This window comes from Balaenoptera musculus, chromosome 3, assembly GCF_009873245.2.
Source record: "Balaenoptera musculus isolate JJ_BM4_2016_0621 chromosome 3, mBalMus1.pri.v3, whole genome shotgun sequence".
Lineage (NCBI taxonomy): Eukaryota > Metazoa > Chordata > Mammalia > Artiodactyla > Balaenopteridae > Balaenoptera > Balaenoptera musculus.
Window position 1 is genome coordinate 28628226 of NC_045787.1, and position 19906 is coordinate 28648131.

General features: G+C 35.5%; 1 protein-coding gene and 1 long non-coding RNA gene across 4 annotated transcripts in view; one reads left to right on the top strand and one right to left on the bottom strand.

Moving 5' to 3' along the window:
- Nucleotides 1-19906, top strand: part of LOC118893593 — a 39416-nt gene that overhangs the window by 4513 nt on the left and 14997 nt on the right. The window contains exon 2 of the long non-coding RNA XR_005019504.1: nucleotides 6495-6600. This is a non-coding gene — a long non-coding RNA (uncharacterized LOC118893593). The remainder of the gene's footprint in view (nucleotides 1-6494; nucleotides 6601-19906) is intronic.
- RANBP3L (RAN binding protein 3 like) overlaps nucleotides 1403-19906 on the bottom strand; it is a 48232-nt gene continuing 29728 nt past the window's right edge. For 2 of the 3 annotated variants that reach the window (XM_036849305.1, XM_036849304.1), the window contains 9 exons: nucleotides 19449-19588; nucleotides 16618-16721; nucleotides 15434-15518; nucleotides 12786-12888; nucleotides 12307-12437; nucleotides 10603-10723; nucleotides 8842-8984; nucleotides 5654-5843; nucleotides 1403-2533 (listed from right to left, as the gene is read on the bottom strand). In XM_036849305.1, coding sequence (XP_036705200.1) covers nucleotides 2490-2533; nucleotides 5654-5843; nucleotides 8842-8984; nucleotides 10603-10723; nucleotides 12307-12437; nucleotides 12786-12888; nucleotides 15434-15518; nucleotides 16618-16721; nucleotides 19449-19588 — 1061 coding nt within the window. In that variant the 3' untranslated portion in view covers nucleotides 1403-2489. Of the gene's footprint in view, nucleotides 2534-5653; nucleotides 5844-8841; nucleotides 8985-9481; nucleotides 9646-10602; nucleotides 10724-12306; nucleotides 12438-12785; nucleotides 12889-15433; nucleotides 15519-16617; nucleotides 16722-19448; nucleotides 19589-19906 lie in introns of those variants that run through there. The other variant, XM_036849306.1, reaches the window with a different exon arrangement.

Sequence of the window (19906 nt, forward strand, 5' to 3'; positions counted from 1 at the left end):
TAGAAAAGCCAAAAAGGAGAAGGCTAGATGAAGATATAGGACACGGAGAAACTATAAGATGTTTCTATTTCTATTACCCCCCAAAATATTACTAAATATATGCATAAAGAGTATAAGAAGGAATAGCAGAGTGGAAATGGGTTGAAAGTCATAAGCTAAATATCATGTTTCTGCTGTTAGTAGCCATGTCATAATCCTTAAATAAAATGAGGCATTGAGAAAATTCATCTCCACAACTAAAGAGGGGTCAAGAATGAACATGTCAGGAAGATAAGGAAAATCTCTGTTTCTCTGCTTTACTTTAACAATTTAGCATAATCCCAATGTTCCCATATCAGCTAAGATCTTATAAGATGAACCAATTCTTTAATATCTTCTCCAAATGTCTCCCTGTTTATATTACGCTTCTAATGAAAATTTTCCTCCTAGTTTGTTCTGCGTCAGAGTCACTCTTTTAGAATTAAAAAGAAAACACTTAAAACTTCTGATTTTCCATTCTTTTTATTCTTCCTTTCATGTTAGAGCTCTTCTTTACTGTTTTTTTTCTTTTCCTTCTCTCAACCTTTTCTCTCTTCCTCTCTTACATTAACTTTTCTTCTCCACTTCCTGAGTCATTGCTTAATTTAGAAGTAAAGGATTTTATTTACTGTATTTCTTCTGGAGTCACTAGAAGAATTAATGAAAGTTAGATACTCTTAGTAGCTAAATTTTACTGTTATAGTTAGTGATAGGGAAAGAGGAAAACTTTCATCAATTATAACATACTAGCTAAATTGTAGTCTAAAAGAGTAATTCAACTTTCATATGCTAAACTTTCAAGCATTAGATTTGACAATAAATGCATACATATAATTGCTTTTACTATTGTCTATGGTATATACTATAATAAAGCAACGTAACTTTTTAAAAATATGTATTCACATGTATACTTCTATGTGAATATTGTTCTTCAAAGTAGAAATGAAGCTATACTCTTATCCCAAATATGTTGTCACTGTTCAGAACATTTTCAGAAATCATTTTGTACTGTGAATTATTCTTCATTATGGACTGGATGTTTATGCTCTCCCAAAATTCATATGTTGAAGCCTACCCCACAATGTGATGGTATTTGGAGATGGGGCTTTGGGAGGTAATTAGGGCTAGATGAGGTTATGAGGGCCCTGGTCTGATGGGATTAATGTCCTTATAAAAAGAAACACCAGAGAACCTGCTGTCTTTTTCTCCCTACCGCCTCCCTGTGCTCCTACAAGAAAGAGGTCATGTGAGCACACAGTGAGGTGGTGGCCCCTAAAAGCCAAGAGAAGAGGCCTCAGAATGAAACCAACCTTGCCAGCATCTTGATTTTAGACTTCCCAGCCTCCAAAACTGAGAGGAATAAATTTCTGTTGTTAAAGCCACCCAATTTGTGGTATTTTGTTATGGCAGCCTGAGCACATTAAGATGCCTCTAATAGGGGAATTGTATAGGGGTCACAATCAAAAGTCATTTTGAAGCCATGGGGTGATCATACTGGATTGAAAACTGAAATATGTCTATAAGTACTGAGACTAATTTTCTTGTGTAACTCCTGAAGTGTCTCTGAAACAAATCTCAAAAGAGGAACATCAAAATTCTGTTGCACAATTGTTGAAATTACTGTGTTTTACCTTAATAAAATACCTTACCTTTAAGAAAAAAAGTCATTTGGCTATAAAAGGTCTCTGAACAGCCTCACCTACTAGAATATTAATGGCAATTTAATTACATAAATAAAGCAAAGAACAAGTTAACATATTTCACTTTTTGTATAGTTACTGTTTTGATACACAGGTAATGTATTTTGTTCATTCCTTCAACAAATATTGGATACTGACCGTGAGTCAAGCATATACAAGGTGCGATAGATACAAGTGCAAGAACAGATATTCTCTTTAAAGGAATTCATACCATGAATATATAATATTATAGAATTAGGAAGTCCAAAGATTAAATGAAAATACACATTTCCCAGAAGAAAAACATGATTTAATAACGTGTTAACATGCAGTTATAATATTTTTCAAAGAAATGACTCTGGAAGTTTTGTAAAATATTTGTTTTATGGCCAGACAATATATGACTGAAAAAATAAATATCTTAGATATTTATCAAATCCAGCAATTTATAATTTTAACTATTGTATCCATCAATGTGATGAACAGTCCAAATTAGTTACCAAATCTTATTCTAAATTAACTTCTTCAAAAATGAAAAATTTTGAACTTCCAAAGGCCATGTGTTTCTTAAATTCTGTCATTTTCTCCACAATAATCAAAATATAAAACCTCAGAATTATTATACTACACAGAGAAACATTTTAATTGCAGCAAATTATATTTCTTGGACTTTTCTATAAAGACTGTTCCAGGAATGAATAGGATCTTCTCATTTAGTTATTAGGATGGCTTAGATGTTTTTCAGTAAGGTGATCTTTTTGTAGATGTTGTCATGGTTATAGTAGGTAGCACTCATGAACAGGCAACCGACTGTTTGTGGGTCCACCTAGAAGAATCTGTGATATAAATTTAAAATAATTTATTATACAATATTGTATTCAGTTAGGTTTAATATTGAATACAACTGAACATGAATACTCATGAATACGCTTACTAGCAAGGAAATAAAATATGTATAGAATCTGCTTTTTTTTTTTATACGGTAGTTGTTTTTTTGTTTGTTTTGTTTTTTATTGATTGATTGATTGATTGATTGCTATGTTGGGTCTTCGTTTCTGTGCGAGGGCTTTCTCTAGTTGTGGCAAGCGGGGACCACTCTTCATCGCGGTGCGCGGGCCTCTCACTATCGCGGCCTCTCTTGTTGCGGAGCACAGGCTCCAGATGCGCAGGCTCAGTAGTTGTGGCTCACGGGCCCAGTTGCTCCGTGGCATGTGGGATCTTCCCGGACCAGGGCTCGAACCCGTGTCCCCTGCATTAGCAGGCAGAGAATCTCCATATTTTTAAGTAACGTTTGGAAATGTTCCTAATTTTAAATGTGACATTTTCAGGTAATTAAACCTTTCCTTGATTCCTGGGCAACAAAGTTTTAAAAGTCAGACATTTTATGGCTTCCATAACATTTAGCATTTGTGTACAACACTTCCTAGAGAAAGTACTAAGTAAGGAGGGGAGAGGATGGGTTCATAAGATTGGCATTTACTTGGCCTTATTTCCATTGTTTCTCATTTTGTATGAAGGTAGTTGCATATCACCCCTTTCCTAAAATGGAATGTGGTAGAATATAGAGTCTATTCATAAACGTGTCATTTGTTGATGAAATAATTTTGCCATTTAATCCTAACTGCAAGTTACCATTTTTTAAAAAATTATTTATTTTATTTGTTTAATTTTGGCTGTGTTGGGTCTTCGTTGCTGTGCGCAAGCTTTTCTTCTCTAGTTGCGGTGAGCGGGGGCTACTCTTCGTTGTGGTGTGTGGGCTTCTCATTGCGGTGGCTTCTCTTTTTTTTTTTTTTTTTTTTTTTTTAATTTAATTTATTTATTTATTTATTTATTTATGGCTGCATTGGGTCTTCGTCTCTGCGCGAGGGCCCTCTCCAGCTGCGGCGAGCGGGGGCCACCCTTCGTCGCGGTGCGCCGGCCTCATCGCGGCCTCTCTTGTTGCAGAGCACAGGCTCCAGACGCGCAGGCTCAGCAGCTGTGGCTCACGGGCCTAGTCGCTCCGCGGCATGTGGGATCCTCCCAGACCAGGGCTTGAACCCGCGTCCTCTGCCCTGGCAGGCAGATTCCCAACCACTGCGCCACCAGGGAAGCCCCTTTTTTTTTTTTTTTAATATTTTTATTTACTTATTTGGTTGCGCCTGGTCTTAGTTGTGGCAGGCAGGCTCCTTTGTTGCGGCTCGCGCAGTGGCTTCTCTTGTTGTGGAGCACAAGCTCTAGGCGCGCGGGCTTCAGTAGTTGTGGCGCACGGGCTTAGTTGCTCCACGGCATGTGGGATCTTCCCAGACCAGGGCTCGAACCCATGTCCCCTGCATTGGCAAGTGGATTCTTAACCACTGCACCACCAGGGAAGCCCCGCAAGTTAACATTTTTAATGGATACCAACCCATTTTCTAACAGATCCCATTTTATTGTGACAATATAAACATTATAATAGTTTTTATTTATACATTTCATACATTTTAAAAAAATTAAACCTCTTGTTTAACAGTAACAAGAAAAATCATATTCGCTTAGTTCTCTGGCTCACTGAGTCTAGCAGTTTATGATCCTGCTCTGCATGTTTTGTGCATTTTTCCTCTTGATTACATTTTTAGTATTAGGCCAAGGAAGCTATTTCATCAAGTTCTGCACATGTTGTTTGATAGATTCTTAAATTATGTATGATTAAAATAGCTTTAAGATTTAAAATGATTAAAAATCGGGAAAATGCCTGCTAACACACTATTTTTGTAAGTCCTTTGTCAGTCCTCCGTAGAGTGGAATTCAGGGCTAAATGAAAATATTACTGAAAATACTTGGATGACTTATTGGAATAGCTACATCTGTATAAAAAAGCTGGATTACTTAGCCATAAAAAGGAACAAAATTGGGTCATTTGCAGAGATGTGGATGGAGCTAGAGACTGTCATACAGAGTGAAGTTAAGTCAGAAAGAGAAAAACAAATATCATATATTAACGCATATATGTGGAATCTATAAAAATGGTATAGATGATCTTACTTGCAAAACAGAAATAGAGACACAGATGTAGAGAACAAATGTATGGACACCAAGGGGGGAAAGGGGGGTGGGATGAATTGGGAGATTGGGATTGACATATATACGCTATTGATACTATGTATAAAATACATAACTAACAAAAACCTACTGTATAGCTCAGGGAACTCTACTTAGTGCTCCATAGTGACCTAAATGGGAAGGAAATCCAAAAAAGAGGGGATATATATATATATACATATAGCTGATTCACTTTGCTGTACAGTAGAAACTAACACAACATTGTAAAGCAACGATACTCCAATAAAAATTATTTAAAAAACCCACAAAGCTGGGCTTATAATTTCCTTGACAATGGTTTTCTCCAAAAATAATGATGAATTTTAGTTTTAAATTCACTCATCAGGACAAGCACTAAAACCTAAACATCCATTAACCAGTGGTTCCACTGCAACCTTGTTCAATTCATGAATCCGGATGTAATAAAAGAAATAGCGCCTTTTGCCCTAGGTAAAGAAGGTCTTTGAAAGTAAAACAGTCAAATTCCAAAAAGGGAATAAGCCAGATTTGCCTGCTGGTTCCATTGCGAGTATTTATAATTTCTTCTATTACGGCCAATAATAGGTGAATGAGAGCAAGTGAAGAGAAATATCAATAATTGGTTAGTTTCAGTGTAGCAATTAATACTTTACATTGTAAACATGGTCTTTTATGAAATGTATATGCAAATGATGTGCAGGTATTACAATAAGGCTGACTTCTGGTGAAATCCCAATGAAGGCCACAGGCAGAAGACAGTGATTTTCAAACCCACATCTCAGATCCAAACATCTAGGGCTCTAACCCCTGTCCACTTTGAACAGACAAGTTCCACTTTTTAAAAATCTGTTTCATATAAAAGGGTTGTGAATAAGATGTCTTTCTTAAACCTCTGAACTAACAAAAGAAAAGTTCTTTACCCGATCTAGTTTTAGTAACTTGGGTAAAATCATCCTCATCCTCGTCACAGCTATCACAGTTAAATTGTTGGAGGACTGTTTCTGACTGGCTTTCAGCTTGATTTGCATCTTTCTGCTTATAGAAGCTCCGAAGTGCAACAAGACGGTGATGTATTGCTGCATGCATACTTCCTGTGTCTTTGGCACTGGCCTGCAAGAGGAAAATTAAGTTGTTAAGAATATAAGTAACTTAATAATAGCCACACTTTACACATTTGTAACCTTTCACTATTAATAAGGAAGGAATTATATGACATAAATCTAGAATATAAATAATCCTAGAAACTAAAGGGTAAAGAGCCAATTCATCTTGAACCAAATTGAATCCTAGAGCAGATAATTTTATGAGGTCCCAATTTGTGCATTTTAAACTGAGAAAATGAAATTTTGTGATTTACATTTTCTATTTGAATTTGTTTAAGACCATCCTTCCTTCACTGTGTTATACTGTAGAAAATTTTAGGGTTAGGGGGAAAAAGACTTTCATTTCCTTTACATCACTTGCTTAGACGTCCCTGCAAGCTGCATAGCTCTGTAGAAAAGCAGAGCTCATTCGAATAGTCTATGATGTTGTACCATAAACACATCAGAAGTCCTTGCTTTCAGTACTTTTCTATTTTTACAGTTGCTATTAATATAAAAAATGATGGTAACAATAACATTGGTATAACATTTGCTGTTATAATATCCTTTTATTTTTTCAATCCTTATAATAAAACTTTAGGTTATTTATTCCATTTATGTTAGCAAAAGCACATAGTGCAGGTATTCAGTAAATACTTGTTTCCTCTTCCCGTTACAGATGAGAAAATTATGGCTCAGAAAGGCACAGCTTGTCTGCATTTAAACAGCTAGTTGACAGATTGGCTGGGACTTCGTTTTTGTCATCAAAGTCAGTGCTCTTTAAGGTAACATGTCAGTGGCTTACATTTTTGTATCTTTTCACAATTTCAAAGAAAATCTGGGAAAAACTTTTCTCTTTGCTAATCCTTCAGAGAGCTACCAAATATTTCAAAACCAAGAACTGAGGGTTGAATCAACTACATGCCAACTTTTGGGGAGAAGGGTCTTAAAATCTGGTTTTTCTTTTGTATGTTATTAAGTTGCCTTAATTATTTTTAGGGAAAAAAATACACATTAAATAAAATATTTTTGTTTCTCATATTATGTTAGATATTACATAGCAGGTGTTGAGTAAATATTTGTTGACTCTTGACCAATTTAATTTTTATATTAAGTACAAGGGTGTAATTTTTCTTCAGTAGGTTAATTAATAACAAATATTGAAAATATATGTAATTGAAATATAAATACAGTTCTGCTGCCTTGACATTTTTACATTAAACTTTACATATGCCTTTCACTAGTGTATATATATATATATATATATATATATATATTATATATATATATATATATAATATATATAGCCAAATTCATTCAGATGTTTTCATTCAAGAAATTCAGAACAAGAAGTAAAAGCACAATAATAGATATTTTTTTGGACAACAAATTTGCAATGCTTAAAAAAAATTTCCAGGAAGTATCATAAGAAAATGCTGGTGAGAATGAAAATTGGCTCAGTCTTTCTGGAGATAAATGTGTCAAGACAAGTCAAAACCTTTTCCCAAGAGAATTAACATGTATGTACATAGAGAATTCCTTGCAGAATTTATAATAATGAACACAGTAAATTGCCTAAGTATTTAACCAAAATGGGATTAATGGAATAAATTATGGTACATAATAGAACAGAATTTATTTTCACCTCTAAAAGAATTCTTGAAGAATGAACTACTATTTAATAACAGAAAACACTCATTTTCATTGATAAGTGAAAAGGTTACATATGTGTATTTCACAATCAAATGTTAGCTATTTAATCTTCTCAATCACTTTATAAAGTATATTATTATTGTCTTCCATTGGCAGATGAGTAAAATCAGGTTTAGGAGGGCTAAATAACTTGCCTGAAAGTCATGCAGTATGTACAGTATGGTACACATGTATATATATACCCACACATACATGTATATACTAAAATATAGTATAAGACCAAAATGTTAATAGTGACCATCTCTGGGAGTGGAATTTTGGGTGATTTTTATTGCATTTTGTTTGCTAATCTCCAAAAATTATCCTACAGTTTAAAAAGTCAGCATGGGCCAGATATTGAGCAGCAGAATCTAGTCATAGTTAAATCTAATCGAATCTAATCATAGTCTCAATCTCAGACAGGCTGCTTTACCCACTCAAAGACAGGGGCATCTGGCCTAGCAGAGTATCCAGTATTATCTCGCTAAATGGTAAACAGAGTTTAGACATCTTACGCTAAGATTTTAACACTCAACATCACTTATACCTAACAGTGCACTTACTGGTGGTTAATAAAACCTTTGGTTCTTCATCAGTGGGCTCTTGCCAACTTTTTTTTTTTCATTATTATATGGAAGCCAATTTACTTGTATTGTCATCTTCTACCTGAGTCACTTAGATATTCAGTCTTCTCAAGTCTTCTGAGACTCGGCCTATGGGGGAAATCCAGCCTTTTTTCTCGCCTGATTCATGTCAGCTCTGTCTGTTTTGCCTGGATCTTGTATTTGAGGTCAAGCATTCCTGCTGCCAGAACAGCTAAAGCTGTGCTCCCATCCTGTTACCTTGGAGACTGACTCATATCCAGAATTGGAATTTGCTATTGGACTGGTTGTTTTAACTTGCTAGCCCTGTGTTTTTCCATTTCTCACTGGTTCCTTTCCAGTGATTTCAAAGCCTCAATTTCAGCACGCAGTGTAAGCATCAGGGTGTGGATTCTGCTGGCCTCCTAGGAGCCAATCCTGACAGTAGTCTCTCTGGAATTTAGTAAGATTGTTGACACAATTTTAATAGTAAAGAAAAATGTAGGGGTTTGACAGCATATACCAATACAAATGTCTTGGGACCAGTACCAATTGACTGCTTTAAATTGTTGTTAATCTCTAAATTTCATGCAAAATTTAGGTCTTATATTAGACTGTAAACAACCATAATAAATGGCTGATTTTTTGCCAATGGTATATGTTATTTTAATAAAATGGAAACAACAAATAAGTGACTGCAGAGATCTATAAATATAGTAGGATAAACCTCTATCACTGAAATTTGTCACTTACCTGAATTAAAAACACTTTGATGTTATAGTCTTCTAAATCAGTAGCTGTTATTCGTAAATTTTTATGGTTTGCTTTTTGAATCTCCATTTGAGCCCAGAGTTTACTATTGAGAATCAGCCTCAGGCTGCCTTGATTGCGCATAACTAAAATAGGAAGGTGAATTTATCAGACTTTAGAACAGTTGATTCCTTAGCCTTTCAGAGGAATTTGCCATTTTGGAAAGCAAATAAATCTGGTAGTTGTTTTTCAGACTCTGTTTTCACTACTAAATTGTAATTTAATGGACTAGATTATAATTTGGTTTCCAAATTGGGCTTTATTATGTTGGAGGACTTTTTTTTAGCTTAAATGCTAAAAATGCTATATTTTTTTACTATAATATTAAAAAATGGTTAAATTTTAGAATTCCTTTGAGGACATAATGGTCTGAAGAATATTTACCCAAGAATTGTTTACAGTGGAGAAAACTGAAATGAAAACTTTAAGCATTCAAAAAATGGAATTAGTTAAATAAATGATGGTACAGCTATTGAGGATATTATGAGCTCATTAAGAATACTAAAGAAAGATAATTATTAATGTAGAAAGGTGACCATGGTATACTATGCAAAAGAAAAAATCAGGTTACAAAGTAATATAAACACCATTTATCAAAAATTTTTCAACGTATTGTATACGAAGTCCTCAAGAATATATTTTGTTGACAGAAACTAGCTACTACAGGATGATAGGCCTATGAGTAATTTAATTTTTTTTCTTCTGGTCGATCCATATTTTCCATCTTCTGTAATGGACATGTATTACCTGTATAATTAAAAGAAAAGTTGTTTTGTGCATTATTTTGGCAAGTAGTGGAAGGAGTGAAATTAAACCAGAGTAGAAAACAGCTAATACCTGCCTTGGGAATGATAGTCAGGTTATTTAGAAACCTGTTTGCCAGTGCTCCTGCTCTCTTAGTCTGAATTCTATTCCTTACTCACTTCTTGAGCTTGATATCTGAAACTCACCAAATATCCATTTACCAGCTTCTACTTGTGGTCTCCTCCACAAGATTTGACCACCCGATATTGACCAGTAAACCCATCCACCCCTGCCCACATCTCTGCCTGTGCTTACTTTCAGTTTGGACCTGTGAACAATGCCCAGTGTGTCTTTTGGATGCCAGAAACCTCCTCAGGCTTTTGGTTTGGCTGACCAAATTCTGACCAACACTCTGCCTGCAGGATTCAATAACCACACACATTTACTTACTTGGAAATTGACCTTTCATCCCAACCCACACACTGTGTTTAGGATGCCAAGAATAAATTACAGGGCAAATATTCTCTTTTAGAAAAACTATTCCACTTCAAAAATAAATTCATCACATTCCTTTAAATAATAATGGGATTACTGTTTAGGTGTGTGCTGGGCTCGGTCATAGGTGCTTTACGTGCATTATCTCACTGAATTCTCACACTCACTAAGTCATGGACTTCTATTATCTCCATGTTAAACTGATGCAACTGGGGCAGAAGGAGATTAAGTAGTTTGTCCAAGGTCACCAGTTAGTGATGGAGCCAGAACTAGAACCTGTATAGTCTGACATCAGAGCCTACTTTAAATAGGAAGCTCCTGTAGTACATTAAAAATAATATTGTTTAATTTATTGACAGCAGTCTAATTTATTGACACATAGCACATCTCCAGAAAATGATGTGTACTTATGTTGGAAAAATGTCCCTGAGAAATACTGACTTGCTTTACAAAATGATTCCTTACTTAGTCTTGACTGGAATGTTCCACAATCACTGCTTGCTGTGTCATTCAGTCTCAAAGCTCCTCTGCCCCTTTCAATCCAGGACTGTGTTGTTTTGTTGAATATAAAAAGCTTGCAGTTGATCTAAAGGACAATTTTTTAAAATGTCAAAATATAGAAAATTTTTCAAAGTGATTTCTTTCCTATGCTATAACACTTTTATTCGTCTGATATTTTACCAGAATAACCTTTGTTAATGATTTCTAAACCAGCTTTAAAATTTTACTTAGCTTCTAAAACAATACAGTTTTTGAATAGTTCAAACATTAAAAAGCAAAAAGATGTACAAAGTGAAAAGTGACCCCACCAACACTAGTTCCCCATCTACCAGTTTTCACCACCTACAACAGGTAATCACTGTTGCTAATATTTTGTTTATCCTTCTAGAGATATTTGTATGTATATACATGCCAATATGTATATATTTTTCTCCTATTTTTTCTATAAATGGTAGAATACCATAAATACTTTCTGCATCTTTCTTTTTCACTTAACAGTATATCTATATATACCAACTTTTAGATTAAACAATGTTATTTGAATCATGTAATTTATCTGAAAGTTAAGGAATCATGGAATTATTTGTACGCTTTAAAAATTTTAACAAATACAGCATCCGAACTAGCATGTGATACCACAGAGTACCATACTATAATTTAATGCTTACCAGTGGTTCTCAAATACTACTATGTACAAGAATCACCTAGATGACTCGTTAAAAATATAGCATGTCAGGGCCTCACCCCTAGTGATTACTTCAGTGAATCTGGGATTAATCTGATCTGAGAGTTATGCTGTGAGACACACTTGTACAGTAAGTGTATCAGTAGATCAAAGGGGAAGAAAATAGGAATGAAGAGAGTTTGGGATAAAGCAGATGGAGAAAGGCTAAGGGAAATCTGTGCTTTGTTGAAAATGATTAAGTTGTAGTAATTACATTTTGTATGCCTAGATTGACAGCTATACCACTCAACATTTGAATCCTAGGTGTGATACTATATACTACATCTGTGAAATTCTTGATTCATGTGAAATTCAAAACTTATTTAAAAGAACCTTTAGGATAAACAACAAGGTCCTACTGCATACCACAGGGAGCTATATTCAATATTCTGAGATAAACCACAATGAAAAAGAATCTAAAAAAGAATGTATATATATGTATAACTGAGTCACTTTGCTGTACAGCAGAAATTAACACAACATTGTAAATCAGCTCTACTTCAATTTAAAAAAAGGAACTTTTAAAGGAAAACAAAAAACCTTTTTATTATCTTGACCTGAAATCAATTCATCTTATCTGCATTTTTAACTTTCAGTGTAAATAGAATTTTAAATCATATGATAACAACAAATTATAAAAGCTGACATGGAAAGTGTAAAACATAGGTTGTTTTAAGACAGGGTCCTTGGTTGTCTTCTTTCTAAGGGACTAACAGGCATGGTTGTAAAGACAGCAATCCATTTTCCTGCAAATTACACATACAAATGTAAGAATAATCCAAAATATTAGTTTAATCCTTGGAAGCCTGTAACATTTTTATTTAAGCAGCTCAGTCTTTCTGAAAAGTATACTTCTGCCTTTATTTTTCAAGCTGTCTCTGCTAAGGATAGCTTATTCCACACATGGAGGTGCGGCCAGGAAGAGCAATACATGATGCACAGACCTTTAACACACTGTGTTCTGTCTCCTCCCCGGTTATGACATCAATTTTCTCCAGCAAACATTTTGGTGATGGTTTAGAAGAGAAAGCAGCAGCTGATTCAGTTAGGGGTATATTATTAAGAGAGTCTGTTCCTGAGAGAAAATAGGGGGAAAGAACACATAAAACACCCCATTTTCCCTACCGTGAAAGTTCTTTCTTGCCCCTGTTAACAGGCATGTAGCCTTAGCTTTTTATAACAATGAGTGTTTCCAAAAAATCAAACTGCTTGAGTTGAGGCAGATCTCTTTAACGATCTCCCATATCATTAAGTCAGACAATTATTAAAGCTTATATATCATGTTTATATGCTTTAATCTTCACCAAACATTTTAAAACACTGGGCTATTGTTTTTGTATTTTATAGATATTAAACAAATGACATGGAAAAACAGGAAATACACCAGTTGAATCAGATGTTTTACAAATGAAATAATTCTTACTTGAGTTTGGAGAGTTGATAGGAAATTTTAAAGTGAATTTGAATGGTTTTTCCTTGATGTATGAATCATTTTCAAGTTGAGGCTGAGTGAGTTTTTGAGTACCCTAAGTGGGGGAAAAAGATGTATTACTTAATTTTATCCCCATATATTTGCAGTAAGCCAAGAGATACTTTTGTTCTTCTCAGGGTGGCAAACAAACCCAAAAGCTCTGTTTTTGTTTTGGGCTCCTTTTGTGCTGAACAGAGAATTCCTCCCCATTATTAGAAGACCTTGGTTCTGATCTCAGGAAACAATCTAGTTACCACCAGCCTACTTCAGGTGGCATCTAGTTCCAGGGGCAATGGGGAAGCTTTTCGAGACCCAAAAGGAGGTAGCAGCTGTTCCATGCTACCACCACACTAACCTGATGCCTAGAAGGAGGTGCAACTGTTGTCACTTTTTCAAGGTATTTCAGTATTCCCAAGAATCCACTCTTTCTATCCAGTTCATTTAAAAAATTAAAAAGTTATCCAAAGAACCCACTAGCTGTCTCAGATCATCACTACAGAAGGAATCCTAACTTTTCCTCTAAGACAATTTTTGCCAACAATCACTTTTTAAGGCTGCGTACCTGGGGATTCGCACATGTGTTGTAATCAATGCCTGTGTGAAAAAAGACCAAGTAATTTCCATGCCATTTATAACCTCCTGTACAGCCCCCTGCATAGATCCCTGCAGAACAGGGAGAATTGGACAATACTTCAGAACTTAGGTTTATATCTTTTCCCTTACTAATTCAAGATTCTTTCACATTATTTAACTGGACATCAAGATAATCTGTTAAAATTGGTAGAGATGGGTGTAACTATTTCCATTTTAAGAAAACAGAAACTAAAGCACAGAAAGTTTAATGACTCACTCTAAAAGCACATGGTCAGCAAACAAATCAGGAGGGCATCCTGGCCCCCAAATCATACAGCCACAGGATTACAGGATTAACTAGAGGACAAACACAGGTGATCTCTACAGCTCCTGCTATCCTAGCATGTTATCAGCTTAAGGAGACAGGAAGCTCAGGTTCCTTTGTAAGTCAAAGTTGAAGTGCCCATAGGAAATGCACACAGGTACCTACCTCCTCACACCAAATCTATAATTCCCACTGTAGTTCATTTGTATAGGTATCTCTCTCTTTCCCCTTACTGGACTATAAACGTCTCTAGAGGACAGGGTCTTCTTTAGCTTTGCATAACCACTTACCCAGGTGGTTTTCAATCCTGGCTGTATATTCAAATCACCTGACACCTGGCCTCACCCACGGAGATCCAGATCTAATTCGTTAGGGGCGATGACCAGGCATAAGAAGTCCTCTGAAGGCTCACCAGATGCTTGTAATATGCCACCAAACTTGAGACCAATGCCAATGCTTTATATATCATAAGAACACAATCCATGTCTGTTAAATGAGTTGAATGTTAAAGTTGATCCCATGAGGTTTGAAGAGTATTTTATTTGTGTCTGTGACATCTTACAGAAGCTGTGACTAATCTAGAATAAATGTGCCTAAATATATTGCCTGGAAGTTGGTCCATTCTGGTTCAGATCCAAAGGTGTGGGTCAACAGCTCTAGGATTGCTGGAGCTGACCTTCATCTTGGGAGTGGCAGAAGGGTGCCTCAAAGCTGAGAAGCTGTGATACTTCTCTTGGAATTGGGGTTAAGCCAGAGGCAGGTGTAGAATAAGCTAGATCTTAAAAGTAACTGATTTGTGAAAGCCCTTAAAATCTTGGAATAAACAGGCCTCATGAGTTGGTGGTCCTTTTGTTATCCTGAGCCCTTGCACAGGTTTTAAAATTTGTACATCCTCCGTGGGATTCTTCACATAACTGATAGCCCTGAAACAAGCTAGCTTTCTTGTCTTGTCTCAGCCAAGATTCTGGTCTGGGTGAAAGTGGAAAGAGTATAAAGATGTGTTGGACCAGATAAAACCATGGGCACATTTGCTGCACAGCTTACACTTGGCTGTATAATTCCCCACAGTAGATCACGCTCTGTTTTAGAAACGTGCCCTATGGAGGACAGAGCAGCAGCTGCCTCACGTAGGAGGACGCTCAGTATTAATTAAGGATGATGGTAATAATAATCAGGGGGTTCCACTTGGCAAGTACATTCTCCTAGGCAAGTAAAAGGCTATGATTTTCCTCTTACAGCTAGCAAAAAAAGTTATAATAATGCTTTTCAGTGTAAAAGCTTGAAGGGGAAAGTTGTGGTTAATGAGAAAAATTTGGCAAATGATTTTAAATGCATCTTGTTATAAAAAATGCTATTGAAAAACTGTATTAAAATATCATGACCAGTTGAGTACTATTGCAGACAATTCTGGGATCTCCTTGGGTACCTCTGGTTTAATGCAAGTCAAAGAAGTATTTAATATTTCTTATCAGTAATAATGTTATAATTATACAATTCCCTTCCTCTGTGGTTCTTGTCTATTATTTTAACAACTAGAACTTGCTTCCCAGGAGAACCTTTCCAGTTAAAGATAGGAAATGTGCCTTTGAACTCAGGAGTTAAAAAGTATGCTCCAATTTAACATTGTCTTAATTAATTTGCCTTCAGAAATTTGAAGTGACAGCTCTCTATATAATAATAGAAACATTTGCCAAAATCTTACCAAAACTCTTTCTACCATGTTTTCTCCAAAAACGAAATCAGAACTGCAGCTTTTAAAAGAATACTTATCTTCATTTGGTTGACATCTAAGGAAAAGAAATAAGCATTTGCTATTTTAAATATAGTAGCAATGAATATAGCCATTTTAAACGTTAGCACATGAAATAATCAGACGATTTAATAGATTTATGTAAAGCATAAAAACATCTGCTAACTTTTGTTTATCTGAAGTTAATGAGAAATGATGGAAAAATTGAGATAGATACTTCCAGGGATGCTATTCAAAATATTTGACAGCTGTTACAGCACTGGCCAAGACCAGTCCAAACAGGCTGTGTGATCAACAGGGGAGCTGCCCAGCCCTTATCTTTTTGCTTTTCCAGCACTGACTCGTCTCCAGTCTCCAGTCTCCACTCTCCTCTTCCCCAACTGGCCAATGCTTTTAGCGATCCAAGGTCTCAGGGCAAAAGCAAAGCCAATCTATCTTCTCAGTTATACTTGAGTGTGCAGTGGTTTAATTTGGTTTTTCCCTCCCAGAAACTTTTTTTTAGTGTTTTAAGTGTTTTGCATAATGAGAAACTCAAAGACATGCAGCCGTCTCTTTGTTGGCAGATGGACTCCGGGATCTCTATTGCATCCCCAGTGTGCACAGTAGCTAAGGGCTGAGGTACCTGCGTGGGCCCTAATCGCGAGTCCAGAATGTCCACGGCTAGTTGTAATCTTCTCTCAGATCAAACATGCCCTCATCACTGGTGATGCTAGTAAATATTAACTTTCATTTTGCATATTTCTACTGCTTTCTTTGTTGTCTATCCAACCTATGTTAATAAATAATAATGCCAGAAATAATTTAAAAGAGGGGAAAGAAAGAATGCCAAGGAAAGGCTAATCTATTAGCCAATAATTAATGCCTAACTAAATAAAAATTTAGCTGTACCTATTTGAAACATACTTACCCAAGTCAACAAGACAATAGAGATGATCCAATATCAATATGATAATATTTAAATATTAGAGATGTTTTAAAAAGCATTTTAGATTTGTATATTTATAAAATCTCCTTTCAAACAGAAATCTTGACAATTTATCTGTACAATGTCAGAAAATTTTTTCCCGGAAATGGTTATAATGATAAAAGAAAGCAAGAATGAAAGAACAACACCTGTTTCCCCATCACTAACTTACCCTACTGATGTAGGACCTAAAAAATTCTGGTTAGTAGACAGCTGGACTGAAATTCTGGCACTTGGTAAATTTTCACTTAGCAAATAGGAGTTCTCCTCAGAAATCTGAAAGAAAAAAAAATCCATCAAAAAGTTCATTTAAACTGCCTTACTAGATATATAAATGTGTTGAAAACTTACTTTGTTCAAGTACTACCCTAAACATTTTATATACATTATTTCATACGCTCCTCAGAACATCTCTATACACTTTGTACTTCTATTAAACACATTTTACAGGTAAGTAAACTGACCTAACAAGCTTAAATAATGGGGGCAGGCCTGGGCAACAAGGAAAGGGGACTGACATTCGAGCCTGGGTCTGCCTGACACCAGAGACTGAGCACGAACATTCACCACCTCCTTTTGTTACTTTTACCTCTTTAGCCAAGTGGAGTTAATTCTCATTTCTAGATTAGTAAATATCTCTCGGGACTATTTAATCCCTGGAAACACCCTAAGAGCTTCACCATCATGGCCACCCAGGGTGAGAGGAAACTCCATCTCTTCCTCTAGAAACTTCCGACTGGTAACTAAATCAGTTAGTTACTCCATCTGATGTGTATATACATATGCACCTTACCTGCATTAATGTATAAATGAAGGAGTGAGCAGTTTTAGAACTGGAAGGAACCCTATCAGTTATCTAATCTAGTGTCCTCAGTGTTTTGTGGACACATCCCTTCCTCCACCAGGGATTTTCAGAGATGTTGCAGGGACTTCCTATCTTTAAAGGTAAATGGGGTCTGTTTCTACTTTAATTTTATATCAATCAATAAAAATAATTTTGAGTATTTTTCCCTTCGTAACAGAATTTGAGAGCTGAGAAATATGTGTCAAGAGAGTATATGCCGTTGGTTAGCAAAGATCAAAGTACATGCTTATGACTCAGTCACTCAGATGATTTATCTCAGCCAAAATGGTAGTTTTTAACTCTATGTTGGTTGAGATAGTTGTTGTTAGGCATATATTATTTGAATTATATTCAATAAGTGACCAAAATTAATGACAGGATGAATGAAAATTGCTCTAATTTTGATATACAAGTTAATAAAGATCATAAAAATAAGTGTTCTATAAAATTCACCTACAGATAATTCTTACTAGATCTATAAATTATATCATTTTGTCAGAATTCTGACATAGCATCTTATTTTTTTAATTTTTTAATTTAATTTTATTTTTTTATACAGCAGGTTCTTATTAATTATCCATTTGACATAGCATCTTATATATAGTTTGATCTTTAGATCTTCAAAAATCATCATTCAATGGAGAAAATTCAATGATGGGCATATATCCAATTAGGCTTTTCACTTATTAGGAATAAGTTCTATTTATGCCCTTAATAAGTTATTCAAGATGAAATGCTTATAAACAATAGCCTGAAAATTTATCTTATGCTTTATTTTTATTTTGTTACAAATTTTATTTTAAATACATGCAATGCAGGATTTCAAAAAATCATGGCAAAAATAAATATTGATCAACTTTTGATATAATGTGCAATAAAAATTTTAATCTATAATTTACAGAACATGCCATTCCAAAATCAAAAGCAATGTAATAACATTTTAGAAATTAGTCAACCCATCATACTTTTTCTTACATACTTTAAAACAAATTAAACAACATGGATCACTCCTTAAATAGGTAAAGAATTTATGTAATATGGTGATGACTATATTTAAGTGAAAATGTTTAATAAAATACTGATTTGAAATTTAAAATATGTTATACCTAAAAGTCACATCATATATCATGCATAAATGATGAAATGATTTTTAAAATTCATAATGGGTCTCATGAAATCATGTCTTAACAAAGAAAAAGATTTGGAAAAATAAAAATGATGGCAAATGCTGACCAAGTTCAACTCCCTCACTTCACTGATTAAAAAAGAGAAGGTTGGGTGCTTTGTCTAAGAATGCAGACACAGTTAGATAGCAGTAAAGGTAGGATTAGTACCAATCGGATTATTTTCACTGAATTGATTAAATGATTGGTATTTTAACACTTCCATGTGTCACTGTCCTCATGTTCAGTCTGGGAAAAAAAACAAAACCAGGTGATCAACCCTCAATAGTTTAGCTGGAAACAAATGACTGATGGAATAACTCTCAAATTCCACCCTATTGATCCTGTGTTCCCTTCCTCTCAAGTGTCTGCTTCTGGAAGACACAGATAGAACTATAGCAACAGAATATCCCCAAGCCCATATCTGCATGGCCTGAGTAAAATGAATATCTCCTTAGAAAGGCCCACAGCAAGTGATTCAGTTGGAAGAGAGAATTTGTTTCTGTCTCCAGAGGCTTCCCAAGCCCTCCCAATTACACTGTGGAGGTAGTTCGTTACTCCTGTTTCCATGAAGATGGGTCTGGAATGGAAGCCACGCTAGCATGTCCACCAGTTGGAAGATACAAAAAAAATCCCTTTCCTTTTTTTGACGTCTGACTCCTGGCCCCTGCCACCGCATTGCTCCCTATTCTCACATGGGATCAATGCACCAGAACAAGACCCCAAGGGTCCCCACTGCACAGGACTCAGCTTTACAGCTTAGGAGATACCACAAGACTTGTTCCTGGGAGCAACCCTCTAGTTTAAGAGGACAAGTTTAATAAGGTTACTGAGGGCTTTTGGCTATCTTGTCCAGCTGTTTTTCCAGCCTGGTAGCTGCTTCAGCAACAGAACAAAGGTCAGGCAGCCCCTAATTCTGGATATGGGGGCCCACAACAATCTACCAAAAGAAGGATGGGAAACTGAGGTCAGTCCTACCATAGGAGGTTTTCTTACCTTATTTTTGTTTTTTTCTCTACTCTTGCAGGATTCCAACACATCGTGTCCAAATGATTTTCTTACTTTTATACACTTTTGAGTTTGAGGTGGCTGCAAGATAGCAGGTCTTAGAACATGTTCAGAATGTTTCACAGGACCTTAAAAGAACAGAATTAAAGGGTCAATATATCTTTGGTGAAATACTTTTCCTCTCTATTTTTTTACTAATTTAATGCTAATTTTCTAAAGTCATGATTAAACGAGGGGTTAATGTTAACTAATCAAAGTCAAAATAGCCAGTGAGCTGCCTAGTACTTTCTTCCTGCCTACCTTTTACCCAGTAACTATTCATTTTGATCATGGGACTTAGCTTACCAAATGCTTTCCTTCATGTTTTGTCACTCAACCACCATACCACCATACACACACACAGAGATTAAGATATGGATGGTAAAACAAAATTTCTGAGGTTCTTG